At 36.1% G+C, this 23,025-nt stretch overlaps 1 protein-coding gene across 1 annotated transcript; it reads right to left on the reverse strand.

Moving 5' to 3' along the window:
- Positions 1-16,269: 16,269 nt before the first annotated feature.
- On the reverse strand, positions 16,270-19,749 carry LOC114180424 (mitochondrial import receptor subunit TOM20-like). Its single transcript, XM_028066744.2, has 6 exons — positions 19,503-19,749; positions 19,172-19,250; positions 18,659-18,828; positions 18,501-18,548; positions 17,252-17,344; positions 16,270-16,678 (listed from the first exon to the last, which is right to left on the reverse strand). The coding sequence occupies exons 1-6, from the start codon at positions 19,599-19,601 to the stop codon at positions 16,544-16,546; spliced, it is 624 nt and encodes a 207-aa protein (XP_027922545.1). The 5' UTR covers positions 19,602-19,749; the 3' UTR covers positions 16,270-16,543.
- Positions 19,750-23,025: the final 3,276 nt, after the last annotated feature.

The raw sequence follows: 23,025 nt of genomic DNA on the forward strand, positions 1-23,025 counted from the left end.
AGCATATTATGTTATACTTATAATTTTGTAAAAAGAAAAGCAATTTTTACATTTATATGATTTTGTAACATAAAGATGTTAATTAGGACACCAAACAATAATACATTACATGATGGTTTTCAGTTTCTCTGTAGTTGTTTATTTTTTTTAATCAATAGATGTATTTATGCTATAAAAACATATCAATGAATTAAAAAAATGTTTAAAGTTAAACAAGAATTTACCTTTCAAATATTATATCCATTGAAATATGAAATAATGAAAAAGAAAACAATAACAAAACAAGGGAAAACCCAGAAGAAAAAGAAAAACCCAAAAGTACAATATTTATGGTATGAAAAAGAATAAACAAAATTATTTTTAACATGTTTTTATATCACAAGTTCAATAACTCTAATTATAACAAAATTTAATTAAAATAATTTTGTAAGCATAAAAATCAATTAAGAAGATAAATTTAAAGGTTAAACAAGGACCAAAATTTGTACTCTATTTGCGCCGTCAAATGTAATAAAAGATATTTTTCCAAGCTTCTAATTTGCTATGTTGATTTCACATTGACAAAAACGTGAAAGAAAAATGTGAAATGTTAGTGCATCTAAGAGAGAAATGGGATCAAGTCAAGGAAGCATAGGGAACTATTGTGGACTGTGATGATTTATAACAATTTGAACATCGTATTTAAGCTTTTGAAGTTGTTTTTTGTCAATGGTCTATCTTTGTTGAATATGTAGGTAGTATTTGGTTAATTCCACACAAATAAAATTTTGTTAAGGCATGGATATATAAGTCAATGCTCCTAAGTAATATAACAAGTAACATATATGACCAACTACTTAAGAGAACAAGTTATGTCCATTGATAATTGTTGTTTTCCTGTGTAGGGTTGGTGTTGCACATTGGAGTCAAAAGAGGATTCTTTAAACCTGGATAGGAGACATGTTTTTTGTTGGGGTTCTATTAACATGATAACCTTGTAACACAATTCAATAAAAGCTTTATGTCAGCATAGTGTCCATGTCATAGGTAATGTGTTTAATGTATCAATATATAAAAAATTGCAGGGTTTGTATCAAAGTATGCTTTACAATATATTGTTGAAGAGCACGATCGAGCTAAATATGTTGGGTTAGATAAAGCACATTGTCCTTGTACCCTTAGATGTACTCTGGGTAGCATAACATTATAGTTAGTGCATGTGATATGGACACGATTAAGCTTTAAAGATATTTCATCTGATTATTGTTTAACAAAATTGTCTATTCAATAAGAGTTTGATGTGATCCTAAGTTGTAACATCCCTTTCGAGATGCCACGTGTAATTTATAAATCGTCAATACTTCCAAAAACATAACTTTGATACCATCACTTGAAAGTGAAAATTTCAAAAATTTTATTTCAAAAACTTTATTTCTTCAACCAAAAAAGCAACATTTTAAATCAACCAAACCAATATAAGTCATCAAAGGAAAGTTATTACAAACCCTTCCAATTCAAAATAGACTTTTACTAAAGTCAACTATTACATCTTATTAAAATGACAAACCATTTGATTTCCAAAAGCTTTCTCAACGAGCTTCTCCCAACTATGTTTCTCCGAATAAAGGGTAAGCTAACCAAATAAAACATCATACCACATTATATTGTCAACATCCAACTCACCTTGCATTATCACAATATATGCATAACCTCAATCAAGATAATAACCTATCACATTTTCCCAAAACCACAACATGCAATCATCAACATATTACTAAACGGTATGATATTCTCTCATAACCAATCACTCTACCTTTCCTCCGCAACAATGCCTCTTGGAAAAGACCTTTCCCCTATGTTAGAATTATTACTTCTATGTAGTATCATTAGCCCTATGTATAGGGTGTAGAGTGTGGGAAACCTCCTCCTATTGTATCTAGTTCTGCACCTAGGGTCCTATTGTAGTATGTTAGTTTTCCATGTACGCTTGTATCAGTTTTTCATTATAAATAAAAGAAAGCGAGAGAGGTCCAATAAGCCCACTAGTCATAAATTGTTCAGTTTCAATCTCAAGTTAGTATAAGAGTGGGTTGATCCCGTTCTGGTTTCTGTCTTGTCCTGTCCACCATCATTAGTCACCATCATTAGCAACTGTCTAGCTTGGTTCGTCACTATCTGAAGTTACCCACTGTTGTTTTAATTGTCCATCACTATTGTATGTCAGTCTATCGTTGTTCGTCCCCGTAGATTCGTTCGACGACCACCGGATCTGAATCACCTCTTCGAGTGATGGCCAACCTCGCGGGTGCCGAAGGCCAATTTGCTGCTACGCGTCGCTTCACACTCCGCTGCAGCCAGGTGCGTGTCCTTCACACGCCGCCTTCCCACCGCCATAACTTCGTCACGACACCATTGTAGGGATTGTCGGAGCTTCCTCTCTTTCTTCAACCTCCTAGAAACTTGTTTGCGTAAGGTCTCAAAGCCTGCCTTATGGAAATCACCCTAGGGTTTAGGGTTTCTCTTGCTGTTTTTTACCTCTGTTCATTATACTTCATCTCCCTGATTCGAAATGGCCACTACAAGTGGTATTTCATTTTCCGAAAGCCTTTGCATTACTTCCGAGAAACTAAATGGCCAAAATTATCTTTCTTGGTTGACTGCCGTCGAAATGTGGTTTCTTAGTCAAGGACATCACGACCACCTTGAGAAAGATGACAGCCACGTACCTATCAAAAAAGTTGAGCATTGGAAACAAGAAGATTTCCAATTATGTGCTCTATTGTGGCAGTCGATGGAACCACGACTTTTGATGTCCCTCTAAGCCTTCAAAACATGCCACTCGTTTTGGAAGAGGGCTCAAAATATCTATGCAAATGATATCCAACGCCTCTATGATTCGGCAAATAAGTTAGCATCTCTAAGAATGACCAACCTTGATATGATCTCTTTCATGAATGAAGCCCAATCTGTTATGGAAGAACTGCGAATGTTCTTGGCAATCAAATCTCTAAATGAAATTAAGAAAAAGATTGATAAGTATTATATGGTGATGATCCTCTGCGTTATACATCTAGACTTTAATCATATCAGAGATCAACTTTTGACCACTCATGAGGTCCCTTCCATAGACACTCTAATCTCACCCATGGTTCGTGTCCCAACACCTCAAACCCTAGAGACTCTTGCTCTAGTAGAACCATCTGTCATAGTTGCCAACCGAGGAAGAGAAGGACGTGGCACCAGAGGCGGAGGACGTGGAGGTCGAGGGCATCCTTAATGCACCTACTGTACAAGAATAGGTCACACCCAAGAAAACTACTACTCCCTCCATGGATTTCCTACCAAAACGGCCAATGTCTCTAAGGCTAAAACTGTTGAATCCAAGTTCACTGAGGACGAGTATCAAAAGTATCTACGACTCAAGTCAAACAACTTGTCACAGTCATCTTAAGCTCTAAGTATATCAACAACTTGCCTCTCTCAATCTATGGAAGGTCAAAACTCATTGGTAATTTATTCAGGTGCTTCTGACCACATAGTAATACCTCCTTGTTCTCAACCATTTCTTTTCAAGAAAAACATCATTTTATAACCCTTGCAAATGGTTCTAAAACTTCCTCAAAGGGAGTCGGTCAATCCATCCTGTCTCCCTCTTTAAATCTAAAATTTGTCCTTTTTGTCCTTAAGTGTCCATTCAATTTAATTTTCTTAAGCCAGTTAACCAAAATGTTAATTTGTTCAATAACCTTCGACCACAAAATCTTTTATTATACATGAGCGTGGTTCGGGGAGACAAATTGGAGAAGGATATGAAGTAAATGGATTATATCATTTTGGATCTCGTCCACGAGTGTCATGTGTTGTAGTTGTCATGTGCTATAGTTGCTAGTCCTAAAATGTTACATGATCGACTTGGCCATCCTCATATATCCAAATTAAAAAAAAAAATGTGTCTGAACTTAGTGATCTCCAAACTTTAGAATGTGAGTTATGTCAACTAGGCAAACATATTAGATCTACCTTTCCTAAAAGGTCTCAATCAAAGTGTAATGCTAGTTCTTCTATCATCCATTCTGATATTTTTGGACCTAATAATGTCTCATCTTTTGGTTTTAGGTATTTTGTTACATTAATTGATGAATATTCAAGATGTACTTGGTTTTATCTTATGAAAGATCATTCTGAATTGTTATCCATATTCACATCTTTTTTAAATGAAATCAAGAATCAATTCGGTCAAGTAATTAAAATCTTTAGAAGTGACAATGCCAAAGAGTACTTTTCATCTGCTTTGTCTATCATTTTGAGTTCACATGGTATCTTGCATCAGTCCACTTGTCCTTATACACCACAACAAAATGGTATAGCAGAAAGAAAAAATAGACACTTGGTTGAAACTGCTCGTACCATTTTGCTTGGTGCCCATATTCCCGTCCATCACTAGGGAAATGTCATCTTAACTGCATGTTTTCTTATTAATAGGATGTCATCTTTCTCTCTCAATCATAAGGTCCATTTCTCCATTTTGTTTCCAGATAATCCTCTCTTCCACATTTCTCCAAGAATTTTTGGTTGTGTATGTTTTATTCATGACATGTCTCCAAGGTTAGACAAGCTTTCTGCTCGCGCTATCAAATGTGTCTTCTTGGGCTATTCATGGCTTCATAAAGGGTATCGATTTTACCCTCCTAAAATCAAGAAATACGACATGTTTGCCAATGTTACATTCTTTGAACAGACCCCCTTTTTCTTTCCATTTGTTCAAGATATTCAGGTCATACAGTAGGTGCTCCCTACTCCAGTGGTTGAGTCCAATCTTTCCAATGCCTTTGTCAATCCAAGTCTTTATCAAGGTTCTCTTGAGCCATCATCTCCACCTATTGATACCCTTCAACACAGGACCTCAATGAATAGTCCAACTTTTTAAGAACATGATGAATCCCCCCTACTTCAGACTCTTCTCCTTCGTCTCTTGATACCATGACTCTTGGTGAAGTTGATTCAGGCTGGCCCATTGCTCTCAGAAAAGGTACTTGTTCCACTCGAAACCCATATCCCATTTATAATTTTCTTAGCTATCACATGTTGTTGCCTTCCTATTGTTCCCTTTTATCCTCAGTGTCTTCTATAGTTATTCCTAAATATGTAAATGAAGTACTTGATCATCCTGGATGGCGACAAGCCGTGATTACAGACATGCATGATCTTAAACACAATCATACTTGGGAGATCGTGCTCCACCCACCGGGCAAGAAGGTTGTTGGATGATGAAGGCTTGATCCCTACCAAGGATGATGGCCCATGGCACATGCTTAGAAGAAAGGGAGTTCCTTGGTCCCTTCCTTTGTTTTTATTTTCTTTACTTTGAGTTCCATAAAGTTGGCTTGGTTGACTATTTTTAAGTTGACTTGTTGACCTTGACTTTGGGTTGACTTGTTGGCTCAAAAGATTAGCTTAACCTAAAGCCAACATGTTAAACTAGCTTTATTTGTCTTGTAGGATAATCAAGAAGGTGGTGCACAAAGTAGACAAGTGGCACATGAAGACAAGCCCATGTGGGGGAGAGAGAGATGGAAAAGCTTTCTAGAAACATCTAGAAAGGATGACCAATGCCTTGGCCACCAAGAAGTCTAGAAACATCTAGAAGGAGCATCCACCTTGCTTTGGCCAAGAAGGCTTCTAGAATGTGTCTATGTGCTCCTTTGTTGACCCACTTTCTAAACTCTAGGTTTTGTTATTTGCATTGTAATCCTTTTTAGCTTATTTGTTTTTGCTAAGAGGCCCTAGACACTTCTATTTAAGGTGCCTCTAACACTTTTACAAGGGTAGAACATTTTGGAGAAATTATACACCTTTGTGTTTCAACCATTTGTGAGGTTTTTCCTCCTTAGGGAGTGAATAACTTTTAAGCCTAATATTGAGCCTAGACTCAAGTGGCGGCACACATCCACTCATCTTCAAGGTTGCCATGGCTTCTAGCCTAGCCTTGTAGTGGCGTGCTTTTCACATTTTTAGCATTCCTTTCCTTTCCATTTTATGTTTTCTTCTTCCTTTGTATGTGTATCTCGGGTTTTACTCTTTTTATATGTTTTCCACTCTTATTTTCTTTGAATCAATCCATCATCTTCTTCTCTTGAGCTTTGTGAAAGGAACCTTCACATCTAGATAGCATGTTATCTTCATGAATCTAATAAAGGAATAAGATAATCCTACATCATTTGGTATCAAGAGCTTTGGTTGTCCTTGTATGGTGTTTTTCATGTTCTAACCTTGTCTTGTGCATCTATCTTTGAATGGTCCAAAATCAACTTCTCTTCCATAAAAAAAAATAGTGTTGGTAGTAACGTGTGTGTTTTTAAAAAAAAAAATACTGCAACTAGCTCAAAGGTACAAAAGTAACGTTGTTTATATCAAAAGAAAATCATGTGAGTTTAGTTTCCAACAAAAAAAAGAATGAATGCATTTGGAGTTCTATGGAGAGAGTTATGATCAAATTAGTGAGCAAAGGTCAGAGTTGCCGAGAATACGAAAAATAACATTCAGGTTATGTCATGGCAATTTTTTCTTCGGTTTTGTGACTCTTTAAGCTCTTAAATGTTGTTGGATAACATGTCTTTGGATACTTAGTCATTAAGCTTCAAATCCATGAGTTTAAATGCATCATAGCATCATAGTGAAAGAGATCATTTTGTCTTTTACTGTCATACACCTCTCAGAAAAAGTGTTTTTTTAATAGTATATGTTGATAATATAACTATTACAAGAAATGATAATGTTGGAATATCTCAACTGAAGGAGTACTTGTGTAGACATTTTCAAACCAAGGATCTTGGAAGCCTTAAATACTTCTTGATTGAAGTAGCTTAGTCAAAAGATGGAGTTGTAATCTCTCAAAAGAAGTATGCTCTTTATATATTACGAGAAACATGCATGATTAACTGCAAACCAGTAGACAATCCTGTGGACCCAAATCAGAAGTTAACAACAAAAGAAGGTGAATTATTCTCCGATCCAAAGAGATATAGGAGGTTTGTTGGAAAGCTAATTTATCTCATTATTACGAGACTTGGTCTATTTTTTGCAGTTGGAGTGGTTAGTTAGTTTATGCAGGCTCCATGTCTTGGAAATTGGAATGCCATTATTCATATTTTAAGGTACCTCAAGAAAGCTTCGGGATAAGGTTTGCTATATGAAGATAAAGGAAATGTTCAAGTCTCGGGTATTATCATGCTGATTGGGCAAGCTCCCCTATTGACAAACGCTCTACTACGTGATATTGTGTCTTCCTTGGAAGAAATGTTATCTCTTGGAAAAGTAAGAAGCAAAATGTAGTGGCTCGATCAACCGCTAAAGCTGAATATCGAGCAATGACATCTATCACTTGTGAACTCATATGGGTAAAGCAATTTCTTTGAGAGCTTAATTTCTGTGAAATTCAAACCATGAAGATGTTTTGTGACAACCAAGTTGCTCTCCACATCGCATCAAATCTAGTGTTTCATGAGAGAACTAAACACATAGAAATTGACTGCCATTTTGTTAGGAAAAAAATGATGACCAAGGATATTTGTACTGAGTTTGTTGGGTCAAATGACCAACTTGTAGATGTGTTGACCAAGTCATTAAGGGGACCTCATATTGAGTTCATTTGTTCTAAGCTTGGTTCATACAATTTGTATGCTCCAACTTGAGGAGGAGTGTTAGAATTATTACTTCTATGTAGTATCATTAACCCTGTGTATAGGGTGTAGAGTGTGGGAAACCTCCTTCTACTGTATCTAGTTCTACACCTAGGGTCCTAGTGCAGTCTCTTAGTTTTCCATGTAACCTTGTTCAGTTTTTCATTATAAATAGAAGAAAGTGAGAGGGGTCTAATAGGCCCACTACTCATGCATTGTTCATTTTCAATCTCAAGTCCCTACTTTCCATAGACTTACAAACAACAACTCTACTTGCTCAACAAAGTCTTGAGTAAGAGCACTCTTGCTAAGCTCATTGATAAGTCCCTTATCTCTAGACTTTTTCTTAGCTAATTGCATTGTTATGGGTTGGTTTAAGGTGTTAATTAGGAGTTTTTAGCCTAGAATTAGTTTAGTAGGTTTCTAGTCTAGTTTTGCAAAAGCAATTTAATTAGATGTTTTTAATTCATCTTAGTGTAATCTTTAGAAGTACTGTTGGTATGGTCTAGTTTAGCTTGCAATATAGGTTCATAAATAGGTAATATCATATTAGTTTGGTCTTAGTTTGGAAACATAGGCTTAGAAATAGAGTTAGTCTAGTTTGTGGTCTAGTTTTATAAGCTTTTAAGAAGAGTTTGGTTGACTAACATCTATTGTGAGATTTTTTTGAGTTTAAATGCAGAAATAAAGATTAAGGCAAGCATTCAAATGTGCAAAGAAATCCATGGAAGAATCTGAATCAATCAAAATTTATTGAAAAAGGGCAGAGTTGACTTTTGTTGAAAAGAGTTTACCAGAGTTGACATAGTTGACTTTTTGATTTTCATGTCCAAATGACATGGCACTTATGGGGAAGTTTTAGAACATTAAATCACATTTGTACTGGTCTTGAAAGGACTGAAAAGTGGACAAGAGCTACATTAAAATTCAAATTCTAGTTTTAGCTAGTTTAGTTGATTAATATAACTTTAGTTGTAGCTTAGTGTAACATCTTAGGCAGATATTACTTGATAAAACAAAATTTATAAACAAAATAAGATTCACACGATCATCGCCATCCTTACCTAGAATCCCATCTACTCCCGTGTGACAAGTCACACGATCATCGTCAAACACAAATAGAAAGGATGAGCTTAAAAGGAATAAACATGCATAAGTAATAATATAAATTCTCACCCAAAATAACTTAACCAGTTTCTCATTTTTAAAGACCTTTATACCAAAAGGTACATAGGCAACCCTAGTCTCATAACCTATATAAGATTAGCACATACTCAACCATGGTCTTACTTAAGGATTTCATATGCTTCCACGAACTTGTCCGCTCGTGGTCTAACCCTACGAAACTTCTAGCTCGTAGTCCAACTCTACGAACCTCACCGGTTGTAGTCTATGACATGTAAAAGAATTAACAAGGCTTCACAACATGGAAATGATCTCAAAAAAAGAAAATATTTTCAAATCAACATGATTTCACCAAAAAAAATGAAAAGCACTCATGTTTTATCAATTAAGAAGCTTAAACATACATTTACTAATTGGTTCAAGATGAACAAAGCTTTGAACCAAAATTTAAACTCATACAAGAGAGTCACTTAGTACAAAATATCAAGACAAGTAAGGAAAATTAAGAAATAACATGGATTCAGATGAAAGAAACTAAGGCTTAGCTCATGAAGCCCTTAGATTGATTTTGCTCATGATACCATTTGTTAACTCTAAGCTTCATTGATGGAAGGGAAATGGAGTCTTGGTTGGGCAAAGATCAATGAAAGCATTGAGCAACAATTTAGTGTTTGGTTATTAAGATGGAGTATGGTGAAGGTTCTCTAGAAAGGTTAGGCCAATTTTAGAGGAAAGGGGCTAGAGGAAGCTCTAAGAGAAGCTTCAGCTGAGTGACTCCCAAAGAAAAGTGGTTTGAGTAATCTCGACAAAGGTTTACTATACATTTGAGAGTAGTTTACAATGTAGTATACAATAGGGTGGAGACCTCAATTTATAAGAGTGTAGGTCTCCAAATTCTGGATGAAAAAGGGAGGGAGAATTCAAATTAAATTCCTCCTCATGGCCTAAACTAGCTCCATATATCATGGATCAAGTGTCATGTAGCACTCACATTTTACATACTTTGAAACATGTGCAAATTCAGTGATTGGCCTAGGGTTTTGATTGGGCCTATGGAAGCCTAATTAAAACCTTAGATGATCTCTCATGATCCCAAAAGCCCATTTATTTGAAATAAAGCCCAAATACATGGCCCAAAATGAAAGCCTATTCTAATAAACCTAAATACAAATAAGTCTTATGTACCTCACCAAGAGAAGTCGTCCTTCCATGGAGGTTTCCTCCAAAGACATCCTCATTTTCTGTTATGGCTATATATGGATGTAAGCCGCTTAGTTTTTTATTTTGGTACATATAAATCTTTGGGTCCTTTGAAGTTAGCTTTACACAATATAACTTTTACAAAATTATCAACTAATGCAATAAAAAGTCTTCTTTTTATAAAGTAGGTTAAAATACCTTTTTGATCCCAATTTTCATCAAGTTTTTTCAAATAAGCCCTAATTTTGGTTTTGTGTTCAAATAGGTCCCAATTTTCGTCAATTTTGTTCAATTGGGTCCTTTTTTGCTAACACCGTTTAAATTATTAACGGCCATGAATAGTGACTGCCACGTGTCACTTTGTGGTTTTTTTAATATTTTTTAATATTTTTTTAATATTTTTTAAATGTACACGTGTCAACCTAGGAGCGTGCCATGTGTCACTTCGTGGTTTTTTTTGAATTTTTTATTTTATTTTTTTGAATTTTTTTTGAATTTCTTTTGAATTTTTTTAAATGTTCACGTGTCAACCCAGTAGCGTGCCACGTGTCAAAGTCAATACCTATATTCAATTTGGTCCCTATATTTGTTATTTTTGTTCAATTAGGTCCCAATTTTTGTTAACATTAACCAATTTGGTCCCTATAGAAGATGTGACCAAATTTATTTTTGGGTTAAATATGTTTTTGGTCCTTCAAGTTTCAGCGAAATTTGGAATTAGTTCCTTATCAAAACTTTTGACCAATTTAGTCATTTATCTTTCAAAATGCGTGAATTTAGTCCTTTTAACCAAATTTTGTTAAGTTTATTTGACGTTTCAAGCACATTTCATGATAGTATTTAAATTATTTATATTGTTTGACACATTTTTGCTTCAATGTTAACTTAATGACGTGAATTTTAATATATTATATAAAAATATTTAATAAAAAATGTGAATTTTAATATAAAAATTAAATTTGGTTTTAATTTGGAGAGGGACCAAATTGGTTAATGTTAACAAAAATTGGGACCTAATTGAACAAATATAACAAATATAGGGACCAAAATGAATTTAAAACATTGACTTTGACACGTGGCACGCTACTGGATTGACACGTGGACATTTAAAAAAAATTAAAAAGATTTAAAAAAAATTCAAAAAAAATTCAAAAGAATCACGAAGTGACACGTGGCACACTCCTGGGTTGACACGTGTACATTTTTAAAAAAAAATTAAAAAAATTTTAAAAAAATAAAAATAAATAAAAATTCAAAAAAACCACGAAGTGACACGTGGCAGTCACTGTTCATGGCCGTTAATGATTTAAACAGTGTTAGCAAAAAAAGACCCAATTGAACAAAATTGACGAAAATTGGGACCTATTTGAACACAACCAAAATTAGGACTTATTTGAAAAAAATTGATGAAAATTGGGACCAAAAAGATATTTTAACCTATAAAGTATTAGTAAACGAATAAAAGAATTTTTTTTTGTTAATTTTTTAATTTGTTTTCTAATTATAGATCAATCTCAATTTATCATGAAATCTTATTAACTATCTCATTAACATATTTAAGGATTTTATGTTTATGTTTTTAACACTAACAAAAAAAAAGGTCTTTTACGTCCGGCGTTTTTTTGCTTTTCTCGTCTGGTTCAGGTCAGACATAGTAGCGGTAGTCGTAAATTTACGTCTGACTTTAAACTGGACATAAATTTACGTCTGACCCAAGAGAGCAGACGTAAAGTTAGTTGTAGCTCTGCAGGTGGGAGACAATGGCAATGAGTTCACGTTTCACAAAGCTGCTGCCATAGGTTCGCGAAAGAGATGTAGAAAGTGATTCGTGAACGAAGCTCTGCGTTGGAAGTTCGAACAAGTGCCACTTCTGAAGGTCGTGGTGGCTGCTGCGACGGTGTATCTGGTTCGTCTCATGCGTGGAGGTTCTGCTGTTTGCATCGTGGTCGCGCTTCGATGGTGGCTGCTCGCGTTTCTGCAATGGTGTGCCAACTACACAGTCCTCCGTCGTTGCAGTTCCTCCGCTGCTACAGTTTCGCCGCCACTACAGTTCTGTTCTCGTTGTCGCTGCCTCTACCAAAAATTGCAGAAAATTAGGGGTTTCAAGGTAAATGGAGGTGCACCAAAACGGAATCAAGAGACAAACTAACCTTTCAAAAGTTAATCACTTGATCTCCACCGGTGCAGTTCGAAAATGGTAAAATCGTGTTCCCGTCTCGCACTGTTGCGACGCTATAGAGAAGAAGGTTAAGGATTTAAGTTTCAACATTTACATTTGACGCACTGAAGTCAGACATAAATTTACGTCTGACTAGTGTCAGTCAGACGTAAAAATTGATAATTTAATTACAAGTTTGCCACCGGTCATTTTTATGTCTGATTCTGATTGGTCAGACGTAAAATCGCAGACGTAAATTATCTTTTCTGTGTTAGTGTAAATATAAATCCTTTTTTAATATTTTGTGTGTGTTCATAATTCTAATATTATTAGAGATAACTTTATATTGTGCAAGATGCATAGGATTTAAACTAGATAACTTTACTTTTTCTCTAGTTGCCTTATTTGATGAAGATTTGTCTATAGCATTTGTCATGATATCGGGATGACCTTTTTTATCTGATTCTGGCTTTGAAATGTTAGGATTCTCCTTCGATTCCTCATAAAACAGTACAATAACATTCCACATCTCCTTGGTAGTGACCATAGTAATAACTTTGTTAGTTTTGTCTTTTAATAGGGCATAAAGTAGAGCATACCTTGCTTTGGCCTTCAATTCGGCTTTGTATCCCTGGCTTTTATTTCATGTGTTGTCGACAAGTAATTTTCTCTTATCATCGAGCAATGTAGGAATATCATTCTCAATGGTTTCAAGTAACTCCAGATTAATAGTTTGTAAGAATGACATCATCCTTTTCTTCCATAGATCACACTTTTCTCCTTTGAAAGCAAGTGGACATTTTTCAACTTGTTTATCCTCATTGTGGCCTACAAGGATTTGTACTCTAGTTAATAACATTGTGGCTTCAATATTCTAGAGATTCTCTGATAGTCTTTTGATATGCAAAGTCTTTTCCATTCACGTGATTGGTTGATAATTATATGACGGCATTAACGATCTTTAATTAGAGAGGATTTCCTTTTATATCTATTCAATTAGATATTCAATCATCTTTTATATTCTTCAGATATATCTCCAATCAAGTCTTTAATCAAAATATCTTCAAATAACATTGAGCCTTGAATCACAATTCTCTTAATTGATTTGATAATCAATTTCAACGTTGTGGCTTCGCTGATCAAATAATACTTGATCTGTTAACTCCTTTGCTTTATCTGAACTTGGATCGTTTAATGTGTGCCTTAGCTTTACTCGTCTATTCATTTTTCCATTTGATTTATCTAATGGAAGTACTCGTCTAATAGGGATATTCAACATTCAACTTCATGAATTGACTTTAACTCATCTAATATTGTTACTCGACTAGTACCATTTTGTGTTTGCGTTGGCTAGTTTAACGATTTGCTTTAACTCATCTGCTACTTGTGGAAGTCTAATGACTTGCCTCATTATGTTGAATTGTTTGGCCAATGTTCTTGTCCACTAAGTTCAACTGAGGCTGCACTATTTCAGTCGTCTGATGGCTTGGTCGTCTAACATCGTTAGTCACATAATCAATACTTCTGATTGAGCTCATCTAAGCTTCACTTTCTTTCATGTGTCGTCATACTTCAAGCAACTTCTGTTTTGTGCTATTTTGCTATGTTTTTCTTACACTGATTGAACAATCATTACATGAATAAAAACATATATTCACAGTAAAGAACATGGTCATTTAATGGTTACATTTAAGCGTCTAACAAGGTTTTTGACCTAGTTAACCTTTATGTACAGTGCTTGTCTAAGAGTATAGTGTAATCATCTTTAGTTATCTTGGAAGTTTACTATACTCACTTATCCTCTTGTTTTATCATCAAAACCTATTTACTATCAAGTTCGTTTAATAGGGTTTTATAACATGCAATGCTAACCGTCTTTACCTTTGTCACAATAAATATCATGTATTCCTGATTAGATTTGTTTAGTTTCTATTAAAGGGCCACCTTTCTTCATTTCTTTCCTTGGACTCAACTCGTTCCTTCTTTTTCTTTTTATCTTTATCTTTATTGTCTCTCTTTCTCATGTCAAGACAAATGATAGATGTGCTTTAGGGTGTCAGTTAAGCTGAGATATCAAAGTGCATAATGATGCCTAATGCCTGGCACGAGCTTCATAGGAAAGCATATTATACTTTCATCAAAACATTTGCACATTTTCCATCAAATGATTGAAATTCGTCAAACAACTCAACAGATGAAACAAAAACCATAGTGTCTCACCAATATAATGTTTGTCAAACAATTCATACTATTACTGCATTAGACGGTTCCTTCTCCTCATATGAAAAAAAAATCTTATGAACAACACTCTTTTAAACACTTCTCTTAATAGCATTTTCAAACAACATCTAACCATTCACATACCTCCCCCAAACCTACCCAACACATGCTTTTCCTCGCCCTTCATCTACTTCAGACGATTCACCTTCAACAAACAATACACATAACAACACACACCTCACTTAATTGATGTCTACAAATTGTTTTAGAGAAGCTCTCTTTAAACAGACTTTATTACACATTTGATGAGTCCATACTAGGCCTAATTATAGGCCCACATGCACTTCAAGGCCCAAGTCCAATCAAAGGCCCAATAACAAGAGGCATGATTAGAAAGATTCAAATGGGTTTCTCTCAAAATGGCTAAAATCCTCATGGGCTTCAAATGCTCTTCTCATGGGCCAAAGAGGATGTTAAAATATAAGAGGTGGCATGTCAAGCATTAGAGTAGATTTTATTTTGGACCAAATGTTAGGTCATGCTTTGTAGAAAAAAAAAATGCCAAAGTACTTTGTAATTAGCCTTCAAAATTGGGCTAATCCAAGCCCAATTTGAAGCTTGGCCGAGAATGCTTGGAGGAAGCTAGATTGGTGCGCATGTTTCACATGGAGCAAGGCATGGAGAGTATGAGTGGACACATGGCTATTGATCCCTCACTCCTTTTCATCTCACGGCCATAAATTGAGCTTCTTCTCCAAGCTACATTTCCATTACATTTGATGTTACATTTCATTTCATTTAGGCCAGCCATCCATCCTATAAATGGGGCCTTCTTACTATTTTATTTGGTTACTTTTGAATGGTAATATGCTAGTTATTAAGATCACTCCACCCTTATTACCTCAAGAGTCACTTGCTAGACTAGTTTCTACTCTAAACTCCTCTAGCCTCCTTCCCTAGAATGGACCTCTATTCTAGACTTCATCTCCACTGCTTCAAGGGCTTTCAAAACTTGACTCCATTCCTCCATTCTAGCTCCAACCATGGAGCTTCTCGTCTTCATTTTCGTGCTTCAAAGTCCATCACCATTGTCCTTCTCAAGCTTTTAGTCATCAGATGATACACATTCACACTCCATCAGACGTCTTACTTTCTCTACCACGTAGCACAAGCCTTTAGACGAGTCACATCCTTTTCTTTCATTTCAGTGAAACACGAGTTTGTATATACAATTGTATAATTTCTTTGGTAGTTTTTGGAAATGAAAGATATTATACAGACTCGTGTTGTATTAAAGTTGCATAATGGTAGTAAACATGTTTTCATAAAAATATGCAAATATTAATTTTAGAAATCATTAATAGAGAACGAGCACGTAAATGTAATATTTTATTTGTTATTTATGTATTACAAACAGCGCAGGCAATACCTTTTACAAAATAGTAATAATTTAATAAATAACCCGCTGTCAGAAAAATATATTAAGTACATTATTTCTAGAAAGAAAATTCTAGAAATAAAATCTTAAAATCATGGTCACCCTTAATAACTTTACTTTGTAAGCTGAATAATACTAGTTCTGAGAAAGGACCCATTCGGACAAATCTCCATCTATCCCATCCAGGAGAAAAATAAAAATATGTAATGAACTTAAAAAATTAAGATCATTTTACACATGAACTTATGTGTCAAAAATATCACTTCTCTATCATTATTTTAACTTGGACATAAGCAATTTTAGCTTTTAAAAAAATTTCTTCATTTAGCTTATTTTTCGTTCCAAAAAAAGACAGCGGAAGCGAAGTTTTCCCTTCAGACCCAAAATTAAATTCTCAATCACAAATTTATTAAAGCACGTCAGTAAGGCCTATTTATCAAAGTGGCACCAACACTACTGAAACTGAGCCATAAATGAAAAACCAAAACCTTGGCGTAAAACTCTTATTATATTAGATACTTGACTGAAGGCGATGCTTTTGATTCTGCAACACTAGCAAAGACTAAGCCGGACATATTTAACTGCTCAACCCACAGTAGCAAAAAATTTCGTATGACGGATAAGATACGCCAATGGCTACATCATTACAAACATTACTGCTGTCAAAAAGTAACAAACGGCACTGAACCAAATTAAATATCATTCTCAATTATCAATAATGTATGAGACAATCAAATGGTTCACTTATCGAGGAGGTGGAGGAGGAGGTTGAGGCAGGTTCGATTTTGCGAATCCCACCCATGCAACAATGCCAACTGCCAGAATTACCCATCCAAATATGTCATACTTCAGATCACTGCTCTTCTTTTTCTTCTGCGTCTGACAAAGAAACAAAAATAGGTGATTAAACTCATACAAAGCAGAAGACATGCTTACTGCTATTTGTCCTGTTTGGGTTGCACTTGGCTCTTGTACTCTTCAAATAAAATGCATATCCAATCTATCTCAAAGCTTGTATATACTGATAAGGTAAATAAGATCTATACAAATTCAATTTGGTGCACCCATGGTAAAACCTATGAGCCCGTGGTATAAAATATTTCCCACATGCCTTAGTCACTAAGTTCCTATTTCACTACAAAAATCAAAGTTATCGTAGAAAAGTGAACATTTAGAACCATTAACTTGCAAGTGTAATGACAACACATTCGAGTCAACAAACTCCTTTATTTCACTGCACCGGCAATCCTTGATTTTGTCGTCCGTCAGAGAGCAGTGCATTTATGGAAGATGATTTCAAGGTAAATTAAATCTCAGAAAAATCGATTCATTAACAAATTGCGTAAAATATATATTGTTTGTTCATAAAAGGTCAAGAACAATACAAAAAACCAAAAAAATTCATACAAAATATCACAAGGTTAAGGCAGGGAAACAAGACAGAAATATTACCTTTGTAGCCGAAGATGTAGAAGATCCAGCGGTTGCTGCCTGCTGCTGCTGACCCAATCCATGCTGACGAATTTCTACATAAAGCTCAGGAGCCTGAAAAGAAGAAAGGCATTACTAATTTGACCAGAAGCCAATCTCAGAACAAGTTCATGAACCTTTTTCTATTTAAAAACAGAGAAAGTTTACTCTAGAAAGAATATAAATGAGGCTGTGGATAAGGTACCATCCAGTAAAAAACAAGGAACAGATCAACTTCAAAGAATAGTCAATTATGGTATCAATCTTTTGTGAAGGGGAACCTTTTTGTGAAGACAAAACCTTTGGAATAGAGATTTTCCTCTCATTTTCCATTCTTTGAATTGAATTCAATAAAAGCAAGTTTTTCTTTCCCATTTCTATATTTAGTTCCTAACAACTCTCCTCAAAACTAGATCAGTAGATGCGTTTTTCCTCATTCAATTTCCTCTTCATCTTCTGCAACTCCCTTCCCCTTCCTAGAACTAGCAATGGCTTTCTCCGATCTTAGTTTCTGCCAAATCATTATAATTAGAAAGTGACATAATAGCATCCTCCATTCACCATGACAAGAACACTCTGTTCCCCCTCCTCTCACTTTTTGAGGCACTGTGGGAGTGCTTTTCTGATTAACAACTATGATAATAATTAATTAAAATTTCAATAAGAAAAACTCAATCCATCTAGACACTGTATAGAAGTTAAAGATTATTTGACTTCGAATAGTCTCAGAAAAGGCAGGACAGAAGGGCAGGGCAGGGTGGAGCAGGGAGGTCAAAAAGCTTCACACACTGTTGGCTTTATAAAATTGGGTTACTAAGGACACAACCTGGATAAAAGATGGAACCAGGAGATGCCAGATTTATGCTCATCACAGACAGTACAAATCTGGTAAAATTTTGTCATGACTCTGCCAAAACAATTGTGATCGAAACTTTGTCAATCAGATAAATTCATTAAGATGTGATCAACATGGATGTATTGACAATCTACAAATCAAGGCAATCTCAAAGTTTCAGCCATAAATAGATATCAGAACGGCTTTACAATAAAAAATTGAAAATCACAATATCTGCCTTACTTATCTCAAACCCAGACACAAAAGTGACAACAAAATTGAACAAACTGCAACAACCGTTTCTATATTCCATTACAGCTTCCAAACACAAATCATAAGACAAAGGAGCCCTGCAACCAATTTGATGGTACAAAACCGATATAATACAAAACATACCTTAGCAGCCACTTCCAATGATTTAAGGTAAAGTTCATTTGAAGGATCCTACATAAGACAAAAGTACTCCATTACAAATTATTTCAACTGAGACAAACGTAAAATACATCCCACTATGAATCTGAGACTGCTATTGACACTGAATAAATCAATGGTACCTCATCAACAGCTTGTCGAAAGTACTGAGCTGCCTTATCAAAATAAACCTTTGCCTCCTCCTGATCTGGATTTAAAAATGCCATCGAGGTGTGAGCATTTCCAAGGCACCAAAGGGTGTCATGCTTCTTGGGATTCACCTCAAGTGCCTCCTCTAGCTTCGAAATAGCCTCTGCTCAAGAACAGAACACAGACAAAAATTCAAAATCATAAACATACAAATACTCACCATATCATATCATATCATTAGATGCTCCATTTAAATCTTTAAAATAAAAAACAAAAAAGCCTCTACTTTGAAAATTCCATGTCCAAACAAATGTAGGGCGCACTTGTTATATTCTACGCACTTCAAAATATCTCTTGATTTTGATCAGATTTTAAATTCTTTAACTACTTTCTGATTATTTGAAAAGCTGAACCGCATGAAAATCATTTTCTTGAAAGAAATAAGTGATAATTGGCCCTAAATCGACCAAAAAATGATTTAAGTAGAATAAGAAAATTAGCAGTACCTTGGGTCATTTTCTTCGACTCAGGAAAGTTCTGAAACTGAGACAACTCTAATAAAGCTCCACCCCATCGTGTTAAGTTCTGTAGAGACAAATGGAAAAGGCGAATAATTTCTCGAAAATTGCAGAAATTTTTTCCCAATCTAGCAGGCAACGACCAATTCATATCAAAATAAACCAAGAAAATGATAAAAACGAAAACGAACAGATTAATTGCGATTATAATCTAAATAGAGTACCCATGAGCCAATCCTCTGAGAGAAACATTCGGAGTTCGAAGGAAACGACGAAGCTAAAATAAAATAAAACATAGAAAGGAAAAAGATATACGAACCTCGGCATCTGTAGGGTTCTTGATGTATTCGGCTTCTGCAGCCTTACGAGCGTGCTCGAAGAACAAGAGACGATCAAACTCACCCTGTTGCAAATCCATGGCAGCTTGAGACAAGAGATATTTTGGGAGCTTTTTCTAGGGTTTTGGGTTTTAGAATGTAAATCTGCAGCTGCTCTTATGAGGGCAGTGTAGCTGCTAATGACCTACGTGGAGACCTGAAATTGCCCTCTCTTTCATCAAATTACATTCTAACCATTTCTCAATATAAATATCATATTTGTTTGATGTGAATGAATAATCAATAAATATATTTGTAAAATATACAAAATGTAAAACTCCAAGTCTTTTTTATTTACCCTTTTTAACACCGTAACAAATGTCACAAAAAAATATAAAATAAAATATACTAAAGTAATACCTAAACAACTTTAGTGGTTGTTTTAGCATGTGAAAATAGTCTGAATTCGTGAATCAATCCAATTTATTACAAGTTTGAGTTGATTTAGATTGAGAAATTTAAAAAATAAATTATTGTGGACAAAAATAAGTTGGGTTCACTTAATTCAAGTTATGCGAGTTTGAGTGTGTTGGGTTCATTTAACTCACAATTCATTTATTATTTAAAAAATCTGTTTTTTATCTTTGAACTAGAAAAAGAAACCATGATTTCATTGTAATTGTAACGTCCTAAATAAATAGATAAAACTTATTTAATAAAAACACCACATACATAATATCTAAAGGGTACGAAGATTTGGGATATAAAGTACTCCGTACCCTAACATATCCATAAACATAAAAGAGGCCACACACGGTCCAAAACATAAAATACTAGATAACTAATAGTACTAAGTCTGGTCCAGACAAGAAAGCATATCAAATAAATTCTTCAGCGATGGGCCCCGGGGTGGGCCCAATACTCGACCAGTCCATCAAGCTGTAGCATTCCTATTATCATTACCACTTCCAGGAGTTCTCCCATCTGCTCACATCAATAAAATCGATGATCATCGCAATAGGAGAAGAACCACATACAAGACAACCAAACAGGGTAAGCTAGAGTAGAGAAATCTTATGTCACAACAGTCAACATGCAATCTCAGAGTCAAACATGAATAACAGACATTCACACATGGATTACCAAAATCATTTAAGACTCCCAAGACTTGACTATCTGGATACGCATAATGAAGCACCACCACGTGACAGTGGAATTATGTCCTAGCAGTGAGGCGTCACCACGAGGCCTTCGCGGAATTATACCCTTACAAGACGCACCACCACGTGGCCTTCGTGAAATTACGTCCTGCCCTTGAGGCACCACCACGATAGTCGCATGGAATTACGTTCTTATGTTGAGGCACCACCATGAACTCTCACCATGAGGTTCATAGAATTAAGTCCAATAGGTGAGGCACCACCAGGGACTCCCATTAGGAGGGTCCATGGGATTACGTCTAATAGATGAGGGGCTACCAAGAGCTCTCACTACAAGAGTCATGGAATTATGCCCTACTCACACTATGTACATGTTTCACCAACTAATCAGAAAGTTCCCATAATACTAATATCATGTATAACAACCAATCATACAACTCATGCTTTCCAAATCATACACAATGAAGCAACATATCATTTACATTTTAACCTCATATATAAATCAAGGCATCATCCCTCAAACTTTTCCAGTCAAGCTTTCAAGTCAGACAAACAATTAACCACAACATTGGCCATTTGCGTTATAGCACAAAACTTGCCCCAACCTCGCTCAGGCTAGAAGACCTCGCTCAGGCGAGACATCCCCTCGCTCAAGCGAGTCCCTTCTCGCCTAGGTGAGAGTACGAGAAGTGAAACAGTGGCTCATGGGGATTCTCGCTCAAGCGAGTCCCCTCTCGCCTAAGCGAGATTACGCTTCGCTAAAAAATGCAGACGAGTCGCTTGAGCGATTGTTCACGCAGAAAGCTTGGGCGAGCCTATGCTAGTCTCGCCTAGGAGAGGCATGCTCGCTTGGGCGAGAAAACCAGTGCCTGCCATTGTTTCTTCATACAACAGTTACACAAACACCAAACCCAAAAGCCAAACGACATTCTTATCACATCATAGTAGCATATAATCTATAGAATCATACAATAGCAGTAGAACAAGTAGAAAAGCGATCTAGACAAATGGACCCTAACTTCCCTTACTTGGAAGGGTTTAGCAGAAGGCTCCTAGACCAAACTTGATTAGCACAGCAGCTCCGATACTAGCTCGGGGATAACTTAACAAACTGGAAAAAGAATGGCAGTAGAGGCATGAGCTACTCAGAGTAACAATAGTAGGAGTTTCAAGCACGGTGGAGGAAATGCTTACGTGGGGAGGGAAACACTGGTTCGAACTCGCTTGACCACAGTAACACCAAACCCTAACGGAGTGGGAGACGGTTGCGGCTCTAAGGTTTTTCTAAGAATCAACAAGCAAAGTGAGTTAGGGCAGACTTGGGGTTCGGTTATATCACTTGGGCCAGCTATAGGCCCAATTTCAAGGGGCAACCCTTTACTTTAGGGCAGAAAGAGAAAACGAAAATTAATGGGCCTTACATTCTCCCCAACAAGAAAAATTTTTCGACCTCGAAAATGAAAGCTTACTAGGTAAAAAGGTGTGGGTGTGATTTCCTCATATCCTCCTCCAACTCCCAAGTAGAGTCACCTGCCCTCCGATCCCAGATGACCTTGACCAATCTGGCTGTTTTTCCTTTGCGTTCCTCAACCTTGCTATCCTCTAGAGCAATGGGTGGTACTTCCACAGTGAGGCCCTCCCTGATTTGTATATCCTCAGCTTCCAACACATGAGCCGAATCAAACACATACTTCCTCAACTGCGACACGTGGAACACCGGGTGAAGATTTTCCAACTGAGGAGGCAAAGCTATCTCATAAGCTACTGGTCCAATCTGCCTCAAGATCTGATAAGGACCAAGGAACTTAGGAGAAAGTTTTCTTGAGCGGAGAGCCCTTCCCACACCAGTGGTTCAGGTCATCCTTAAGAACACGTGATCTCCAGCCTCGAATTCCAAGGGCCTCCTCCTACGATCTGCATAAGCCTTTTGTCTGCTCTATGAAGCCTGCATTCTATTTCTCACCAATCTTACCTTCTCGGTGGTCTGCTCCAATAATTCTGGCCCAACTAACACGACATCCCTATCTTGATACCAACACAAAGGAGTCATGCACTTCTAACCATAAAGAGCCTCCTATGGCGCCATCCCAATGCTTGCATGGAAACTATTGTTGTAGGTGAATTCAATCAACGATAACACTTCATCCGAAGCACCCAAATGATCCAGTATGCATGTCCGTAGTAAGTCCTCAAGTGACTGGATCATCCTCTCAAACTAACCATCTGTCTGAGGATGATAGGTTGAACTCATCATGAGTTTGCTTCCCAAAGCACCCTGCAAGGTTTGCCAAAACCGTGATGTGAACCGTGAATCTCTGTCTGATACAATGCTCGAAGGCACCCCATGCAACCTCACAATCTCCTT

The sequence above is a fragment of the Vigna unguiculata genome, chromosome 4, assembly GCF_037176805.1.
Source record: "Vigna unguiculata cultivar grain cowpea cultivar isolate G323 ecotype 2 chromosome 4, ASM3717680v1, whole genome shotgun sequence".
NCBI classification, from domain to species: Eukaryota; Viridiplantae; Streptophyta; class Magnoliopsida; order Fabales; family Fabaceae; genus Vigna; species Vigna unguiculata.